The sequence below is a fragment of the Cheilinus undulatus genome, linkage group 2, assembly GCF_018320785.1.
Source record: "Cheilinus undulatus linkage group 2, ASM1832078v1, whole genome shotgun sequence".
NCBI lineage: Eukaryota > Metazoa > Chordata > Actinopteri > Labriformes > Labridae > Cheilinus > Cheilinus undulatus.
Window position 1 is genome coordinate 10,195,385 of NC_054866.1, and position 9,911 is coordinate 10,205,295.

General features: G+C 39.8%; 1 protein-coding gene across 1 annotated transcript in view; it reads right to left on the reverse strand.

The window, feature by feature from the left end:
- The window catches only part of LOC121521657 (membrane frizzled-related protein), a 13,627-nt gene extending 4,011 nt beyond the window's left edge, over positions 1-9,616 (reverse strand). Inside the window, exons 1-9 of the mRNA XM_041805787.1 lie at positions 9,222-9,616; positions 5,629-5,737; positions 5,055-5,192; positions 4,399-4,566; positions 4,055-4,274; positions 529-659; positions 320-445; positions 160-236; positions 1-59 (exon numbers count right to left, since the gene is read on the reverse strand). The exon at positions 1-59 is cut by the window's left edge and continues 90 nt beyond it. Coding sequence (XP_041661721.1) covers positions 1-59; positions 160-236; positions 320-445; positions 529-659; positions 4,055-4,274; positions 4,399-4,566; positions 5,055-5,192; positions 5,629-5,737; positions 9,222-9,275 — 1,082 coding nt within the window. The 5' untranslated portion in view covers positions 9,276-9,616. The remainder of the gene's footprint in view (positions 60-159; positions 237-319; positions 446-528; positions 660-4,054; positions 4,275-4,398; positions 4,567-5,054; positions 5,193-5,628; positions 5,738-9,221) is intronic.
- Between the last annotated feature and the right edge of the window lie 295 nt (positions 9,617-9,911).

Sequence of the window (9,911 nt, forward strand, 5' to 3'; positions counted from 1 at the left end):
TTTCTGAAGCTCAGCGTGATGACGTTACCTTCCTCCACAGATATGTACCAGATGCAGAACTGATGGAAACAAAAGGACAGGGGTTAAGTTAAACACATATTTTTCAGGCCTGTTGTAGTTGTAGTTAGTTTAGATTGCTTTAGGCAGTTTAATGTGAACCTGCTGGTGAGGATAAGGCTTTGGGTGGTTTGGACTTGAGAGGTGGCCTTGTGGCCCGGTCTTCTGCCCGCCACATTCTGGAACAAAACGGGAAGCAATATGGTTATGTTTTGTTTTTCTGAAGTGTTTCAGTGTTGTTTTTATGTTTGCTTGCTTTCACCTTTGTGTTTATGGCTGCAGTTTGCCTCATCTGTTTGGTCCTGACAGTTTGGATGACTGTCACATACAGACACAGGCAGCAGACAGCGACCGCCATCACACATAAACTCATCTCTGGAGCAGCTCTCTGAGAAAACACATGCACAGATGCAGATTAAATCAAATGAAGAAAAATAGATGTTTAGATGCACACAAATGCATGCTACTGACTGTGTCCAGGTAGTATGGCCTTGTACTGCGCAGTGAAGCCGCTGCCTGAGATGCTGCCATCAGAACGGAAGGTGACCCACACTGTACTGCTGTTTGTGTTGATTGTTGGTGGTGCAACGTTACCACAGAACCTGCAGGAGGAAGGGAGAGTTGATAAATTATCCAGAATTTTTTTCTGAATTTTGCTGTGCTTTTTTTCTTTGTTACAGCTCTGGAGTTGTCCATTGGTCCTGAATTCTGCACAGTAAATTCTTAACAAGGAGTCTTGAAAAAAGTGAGAAAACTAGCTACTCAGTACTTTAAGTTAATTTTAAATGACTTACTTTTTACTTTTACTTAAGTAGATTTAAAGACCAGTACTGTTACCTATACTCTAGAAAATTTTAACCAGAGTAACTGTACTTTTAGTTGAGTAAAACAGTCTGGTACTTTTTCACCTCTGGTCTAAGTATGACTTCACACATCAACATTACTGTCCTTACTGTTAAGTTCAAAGGGCCTGCCATGTTATTACAAGAGAGGATTTACATTTTGAAACTAGTTACAATATAAAACATACAGTATATATTTTTTGCCTCTATAAGTAAACTTAATAAAAGGTAATAACTTGAATTTAGGATGGATCATGTCTTTGCAAACCTCCATGACTTTAGGCCCCAGAGAGCCTTTTACCTCCTCACCGGCAGTCTCGCTCACAGGAAGGCCAAATGGTGAAGTCTTCAACTGCTCTAAATTATTCCCACAAAGCCTGGGTGCTTCCCAATACACAGATCTTTAGTGCCATCTCATGGCAATTTAAAGTAACAACATGACCTATCATAAATGGAGCTTCTTCAAAGAAACTGGGCTCTAGTTTAAAAAACAAATAGAAGATAACGGTGACCTTATGTGAATGAGTTTAGAATGACTGATTTACTGTTAAACCCCAACAAGGGAGCTGAGATTGCAAATTTGAAAATTCCCTTTTTTTTACTTGTCAACAGCATTACTTTGCTTCCCTTTGAATAGTTCATGCCTCCAAATATATGAAACAGTAATGGGAAATATGCATTTGTAGATAGGACTGCATGTATTTAAGTAAGTGCAACTAGGGTCCAAAAAGCAGCTGTAAATGTGGAGTGCAAGTTTTGTGGTCTCCCTGCAACAGAAGCATTACCCTTAAAGATTGCTACAGGTATTGTATAAAGATAATAAAAAGAATACACTGTTATTGGGGTGCACAGAGGTGCAGTGGTAAGTGTTGCCTCATAGCATCATGGGTGGATGATACTTTTATGTCCTTAGGGAACTCTGAAATTTGTCAAAGCATTTAATTCATGTCAATAGAGCAGTCATGCTGTAAAGTAAAAGGAGTACGACATTTTAAAGTACTGGTGGCCATCATTTTTCAGTAGTTAAACAGTTCCACAACCATGACTGCCTTTGGGCAGTCTGTATTGCAATGGATTTCTTTCATTTTAAAGGCACTGAGTGATGCGATGCTTTGTTTTTAGTCTACCACATGGACAACCCCAAACCAGGAAGGAACACCAAGAGGATACCAAGAGGGCCACATTAAGTTACTGCCACTCCCAGGGGGTCCATGTTGTTTTAAAGGCTCTGTAAAGTGAAATCCAAGCTTCATGTCTTAACACTAGATATGTCGGAGTAAGGTTGCTTTAAACGTGTGAAAACACTGAGATCTATGTGTGACTGAATTTTTGATTTAGACCATTAGTTAGTTCTTCACCTCTGTTCTGGCTTGGTTTAATTTGGGCAGGGTAAATATAGGACATCACCGGTTTTGATGGGGAATCACCTGCCCCCCCCAACACTACAGTGAGGTAACATCACCGACCAGTTCATTTCAGTACAGTCTGTTGTTAGCTGATGTCACTGCCTTTATTGAAACAGCTACTTGCTATATGATACGATACGATAGGATACACTTTATTGTCCCCTTAGGGAAATTTGTCTTGGACTCCAAGATCTGCACAGATGAAGCTGCCAATTAATAACACAGAATCAATAGACTAGAACAAAGATACAATTGCATAACCCACACATATTGCTCATACTCATATGTTTTTGTTGTGAGGTAAATTTTTCCAAATCTATCAGCAACTGTAGCTTAAGGGGAATTAAAAGAAATATAACAGAGAGATTTGTACCAGAAAACAGCAAATTTAATTTCTGTCTCTCTCTCTGAGCCAGGCAGCTGCACTTTAATCAGAAGCATTTTAAAAATCTGTGTGGATCATGTTGCTCATGAGTGGGCGTGGCTTCATCTCATTCAGCTGACACACCCACACCACCCTAGCAGATTCTACTGCCTGATTTTTCATGAGTTTGGAGCTTAATTTGATAAACTTAGAGATGTTTTTCATGACTGAAATTTGGCCTGGTGGTTCATAACACCGTGGCCCGTCATACAAGAAACCTAAAAGAAGGATTTTTTTTTAATCATTTAACAGGGACTTGCAATTAGACAGCAAATGTAAAGCTTTGTTTAGAATTAATTAACCAACATTTATATTTTTGCACACTGGGCTATGAGAGGGTGTTGGATTGGTAATGTGTAATATGTTCTAACCATTAAGAGGACTTTAGAATCATTATTTTTCAGCATGGTGGTCCCAGGTGTCCAGCCAGCTGATTTCATAGATCAGGGGTGTCAAACTCAATCACAGCAGGGACCGGATTCTGAATTTAGGTCTAACCTGAGATCCTAACAGGGTCAACACTAACCATCTACTGCCAACCTCGTTTTCCCCCAGTGATGAATTATTGGGGGGGGGTAAAACTTAGCCCTGATGATAAATGATTCTGAGATTTTAAAAAGTCAAAATGATACATTTAAAGGCTTAATCTGAGATTAAAAATTCAAGTACAGAAGGTCAACACACAAAATTAAGTCAAAATAATGTTTTTAAAGAGGCAAATATATTAGAGGAAGTTGAAATCATTACTTTTTTGAGATTGATATGAGAACATGAGTTTTGAAGGCCAATAACAGAGTCAAAATTTTAAATTGTGAGCCCAAATGGTCAAAATATGGAATTAAAAATCAAAGTTAGGAGTCAACTATGAGAGTAATTTGATGAGTTTAGAATATCAAAATATCACCACAAATTAAAAAAATTAATCTAAAAGTTAAAATATGAAAAAAGTCAGACATGAATTGCAGGGTCAAAAATGAAATAAAAAGTCAAATTCAAAAGTTTAATTATGAGACGCAAACTTGAAAATATGAAATGAAACCACAAAATTTCTTTTTCCCACATTCCTGACTTTTTATGTAATTATCTCTATTTTTTACATTTCAATTTTTTATGACTTCATCAGGATATTTTAAATCATCAGGCTAAGTTTACATTTTTATACTGGAGGAAATCTGCAGACCTCATAGTGGTGGGCCAGTTATAATAAAAATCTGATATGATCTGGCAGGCCAGGTATGACTGTACCACGGACGGGATTTGGCCCCCGAGCCTTGAGTTTGACACCCCTATCATAGATGATCAAAGAAAAAACATGTCTGACCAACCTGGTGACCACAGAGTTCTGTTCCCTCTGCTCTTGCACCTCTAGCCAGTCAAACAGACAAGGAGATGGTCCTTCTATGGTCAGAGAGGAGACATGGATCTGAACCAAGGTGGGGGGTGGGACTTGGATCACCCACACGCACAGCAGGTTCGGAGGGTAGGAGCCAGGGTGGTTTGGAGAAGTGAAACTTCCCTCAGAGTCGATCAAAACTCCTCCACAACCTGAGAGACAGAAAGAAAATACTCATTTGAAGTAAGAGCCTGTTGACAATAGGCATGACACTGACCATGCATATTTTAATGATCAGATCTCATAAATAATGGCCTTTTTTCCAGAGTATCGTACGTTTTTCTGATGGTGAGACCCTTGTAGGTTGTGGTGAAGCTGTGCTGTCCATCTGACTTCTGTTGGCAGGGATTGTGGGTGATGTAACGGGCGCTCTATCTCCTGTACTCAACACATTTGGAGAGCTGGTGGAAGTCACCTGGTCCTCCACTTCCTGGCCTTTAATCTCTAAATCCAAGACAGAAAACAAATGATACAGACATGAACATCTGAAACAATCACAGAAGATAAGTCGAAATAGAGAAGCTAAATTGTACTACTGAGAAAATTTTGACTTATATTAATGAGTGAATGCAGCAAAGATTTACATTTTGAAATATGTATGGAATCACTTAGCAGCAACCTCTTATTTTCTAATGTTTTTACCCCTCTGGTTGTTACCAGTAAAAGCAAAAGTCAGCTTTGTTAACATAATGATACTTTAGGATTTAGGAAGTATACTGCAGAGTTACAGCTTTAACTCTGTTGGCACCAGAGCATTTGCCAGATGCTTCTTTACCTTCTTCTGACTGTAACTAGTGAGCTGTCTTGACCAGGTCTCCTTTAAAATATAGCTTTTACTTTCAAGTGACCACCTGGTTAAATAGAGCTTTAATGACCTCTCTAAAATTGCTTTCATTTCTTGCTAGGTGTGATGGCATAATGCAGCAACTCACGGGTGAGGATGAGGGCCAGTGCCAGTCCGATGGCTGTCAGCAGAAGCAGAGCAGCGGCAGAGATCACCACTACGCCCCAGCCACAACCTGGGCCCCGAAGGCGCATCACACAAACCCCAAACACACCCCAGGCCAGGCCTACATGGCAGCAAATATTGAACACATGTCTTTTCTTTTTAACACCTAATTTGTACAAAAATCAACAAACAGTATTGACTCTCAAAGAAGACCTTAGCTGACCCTGGTTCAGACATTAGGAAACTTGCCACTGTAACAGCCGTAACTGCTCTCTCATAGGCTATTATGAGAAAAATAAACTCTAAGAATAAAGTCACAAGACATTACCAAGTTTGCATTAACATAATATTCAGTTTGATCATACATCATGATTTTGACTTTGCCACATTTACTGTATTGTAATGTCCTGGTTGAAGGAAAAGGTCAAAATGAATGTCAAATGTTTAAGATATCTCTGTCCCTTTCAAGTTATCATGGCTTTCTTTTCTTTCTGGATATAACAGTATCATAATCAACAGAGGTGAACAGAGAGTAGCAATCTGATTGGCTGACTCACTTGTTGTTGGTGGCTTGATTGGTTCAGGAGTAGACGATGACGTCCTGAATCCCTCCACCCTCTCCTCTCGCTCCCCCTCCAGCTCGAAGGCAGGGTTACAGAACACATTCTGCAGAAAGCAGAACAGAGAAAAAGAGAAGCAAAAAGGACAGAGGGTAAAAAAAAATCATGGACAGCAGGCTCTATATATTTATCATCCCATATCCTTCCCTTTTCAGATAAAAGGAACTGTATTTCATCAACCAACATATTTCATTTTTCCCATTTTGGGTTTTGCTTCAATAATTTTACTTGTTCTGGTACGGCCAGAATCTTATGATCACTACTGTTACTTAATGTTAAAAAGTTAAAGAAAAGTGCTCTGCTCTGATGACCTTTACTGACTTGCATCACGTAATTTCTTGTGAATATTCCCATTATAATGTCTGTATCTTTACTACTAGAATAGACAGCACTTTTTTGATGCAGCAGAGTAGGTTTATTCTGCTGTTCATATGTTCAGACAGAGGACACTGACTTGTTCACACCCTTGGAAGTTATTCAGGTAACACTTTTTATAGTGGGCCCTAATTACCTAATATATTTATAGTAATAGGTGTAATTATCAAGTCATTTCTCAACAATAAGTCGGTAATTACATAGTAATAAGTTGCCATTTTACCAAGTCATAACTCTGAAATATGGCAGTATTAATGGAGTATTTCCCAGGTAATAATATTTTAATTTCTGGTAGTATTGTGTCAGTTCTCTGGTAAATGGGTGCTATTTTAGCGTAATCCTCTAACCCTGGAAATTAAGGAAAAATTCACTTTCATTTAGTGGGCCAAAATAAAGACATTTAAATGGGATATATTATGCAAAAATCCCTTTTCAGACTTTCCTAATAAAAAATATATGCCCTTGGCCTGTCCACAATCCCCTCAAGTACATTCTCAGATTTTCCCCTCATGATGTCATGTGGGGAGTTAGCCCCCCCCTCCCAGGTTCAGTTGGCCCTCCCCACTTGGAAGAAAGTCCCATCCTTCTCTCAGCTGCCAGCTAAGAGGAGGATCAGGAGAGTCACATCCATTAAGCCACATCCATTTCTTGAGAGAGTCCTTCTTGAAAGAGTCCTTCTTGAAAGAGTCCCTCATAAGAAAGCAGCACAAAAGATAAATGAGAAACAGCATCAGAACAGCTTTCATGGCAGCTTCATGTTTCTCATGTAGCCGTCTTTGATGTAACCCAAGCATCCAGCATTTTCACTTGTCTGTAACAGCGCTGTTGTCATGACAGCTGCTATGAAAAGATGCAGACCAATAAAACTATGAAAAATGAAGAATTTCTCTGTCTTTGAACATGTTTTTGAAAAAAATTGCTGCAAGTATGCAACAAATATTATATATAGAACATAGGAGTAGTGGTTTTACAATTAACATAGTCATTTCAGCACAAAAACTCTGGTTATTATACTCCTAAGCTCCATGAAGCTGAGCTAAGCAGCAGATTTAACTCTGACAGTGCCCTCGTTCACTGTGACACAATTAACACATTTATAACTGACCCCTTGTTATTCAAGCCAACAAAAATAAACCAAGCACAAAGAAGTAAGGAAGTTTATGTTTATTTCTTTGTTGTAACAATGCTTCTTGGCAATAATTCTTATATCATTGGAAAGCCGGTTTATTCCCCTTTTAAATGGTGCCACATTTGTCAGGATCATGCATTTGTGGGATGAGCAGCAGAGCTGAGTACGTGGGTTGCACCCATGAAAAATTTGTCAGATTTTTTTCTGCCAACACCAAACAGCTTATTTCGCTGTTGCTACTGACTCTTATTTTAAGCTTCTGGTACCCCCGGGTGCTGCCAACCAGGCAGCACCTATGAGCATGGGCCCTGCTACAGAGGTCAGTAGGTGTCTGCTCCAAGAATCTGAATGCCACGTCTAACTGATCTGGATAGGGTCTGTACAGCTGCAAGCTGGTGTTCTGAAAAACCAAGTGGCGACATTATTTGGAGTGATCCCTTGTACCATCTCCAAACTGAACTGGACAAAGAGAGTTGAGGAAAACATGCACTAAACAGCAGTGTGTCAAGGACTGAGAGCCTCTGTATAACTGTGCAAAACTGGTGCCCAAAGTTCCTATTCATTTTTGGCATGAAGTTAAATTTGTGTAACAAATGCAGTGCCTATAGAAAGTAATCACCCCCTTGGATGTTTTACCCTTAAATTGATTTTATAAATCAATCATGGTTAATATAATATGGCTTTTCTGCCAATTTTTAAAAGATATCTAATGTAAAATCATTGCCTGATAAATATGTATCCCTTTAGAGTGACTGACCTAATTCAGCAGAGAGCCAGTTGGCCAGTTGGTGCTTGTAGTCTCACAATTAGTCAAATCGAGTCACCTGAGTTCAGTGAATGTGTCTCAAATGTGGTAAAAAGACACCTGTGTCTGGAATGTCCAGTCACTGGTTAATCAGTATTCCTGGCTACCATTACACCATGACGACAAAAGAAGACTCCAAGCAACTAAGAGAAAAAGTTATCAAAAAGTATAAGTCAGGGGATGGATACAAAAAAAAATCAAGACATTGAAGATACCTTGGAGTTCGGTTAAATCCATCAACAAGAAATTGGAGGAGAATGGCATGTATAAATCTGCCTAGATCAGGCTGTCCTCATTAACTGAGTGACTGTGCCAGAAGGAGACTAGTGAGAGCGTCCACCAAGACACCTAGGACTACTCTGAAGGAGTTGCAAGCTTCAGCAGCTGAGATGGGAGACTGCGTACAACAACTGCTGGCCGGGTTCTTCATCAGTCAAAGCTTTATGGGAGAGTGGCAAAGAGAAAGACATTGTTGGTGAAAACTCATTAAAATTTTGACTAGAGTGATGCAAAAGGCATGTGGGAGACTCCATGGTCAAGTGGAAGAAAGTCCTTTGGTCTGATGAGACCATAATTGTGCTTTTTGGCCATCAGACAAGGTGCTATGTTTGGCAGACACCAAACACACCATCCCAAATGTGAAGCACGGTGGTGGCAGCATCATGCTGTGGAGATATGTCTTGGCAGCCAGCACTGGAAGGCTCTTAGAGGTAGAGGGTAAAGTGAATGCAGCAAAATATAGGAACATCCTGGAGGACAGCCTTAATCAATCTGCAAGAGAACCACTGCTAGGGAGAAGATTTATTTTCCAGCAAGACAATGACCCAAAGCATACAGTGAAAGGAGTGGTTTGAAGACAATGTGAATGTTCTGGAGTGTCAGAGTCAAAGCCCAGACCTCAATTCAACAGAGAATTTGTGGCCGGACTTGAAAAGAGCTGATGACACCTGATCCCCAATCTGACAGAGCTTTATCAGTTTTAGATGGAAGAACTGAATAAAATTGCAGTGTCAGATGTGAAAACCTGAATGACACCTTTCCACACAGACTCAGTACTGTGATTGAAGCCAGTGGTGCATCTAATTAATACTTCAAAGACTTAAAGACATATCCTTCAAAACTGAAGCACACCTTGGACTACTTGCTACTTATTCATTCCATGCATACACCCAAGATCGACTGATTACGGCTTTGTGACCCACTTTTTTGATCCTGACTCACCTTATAAATGTCTGTGGAGTCAGAGTAGACTGCAACTTGGCTGAGGTCAGACATCCTTAGTCTGCTGTCACTCTTGAAGTGTTATAGAGTCTGTTGTTGAGAAAAATACATCCGTGGTGACATTGTGAGGAGAGCTGAATCTTCATAAGAGTCTGTTAGAAATGATTGTTTCCTTTCTTCTTTTAACATTGTCACTCCAAATGAAAACTTCAACTAAAGTTGCATAAGCTTTTGGCCTTCACTCTTCCCGCCCAGGAGAGTCCTGTGTTGGACATCCATCAATGGAACCCAGATAAAAGGAAGAGAAATAAAGCTGTACTATTAAAATCGGTTGATGATGATTAAGATATCCACGTTTTCCTGGACCTTGTTTCAGTTTTAGCTGTACTCCTCTTGATTTCTGAATGCGAGTGGTTACAAAAGACTTTCAGAAACTCCTTCACAGTGTTGAACAAAGCCGAGTCAGCTGAGAGGACTGAGCCACTCGGAGGAGGGGGGAAGGGGTGAAAGGATGAGGGATAAGGTGTAGATGGGGGTCCTTGTTAAACCTTTATAATCTCTGTAATGGTCTTTTAAGCTCTAAAATGTCATTCACTGGCATGCCTGCATGAGCAAAACTTGAGTAAGCAGGCACAAAAACATACAAATAAAGACACACATGACCCCAAAACACCTTCACACAAAACTAGA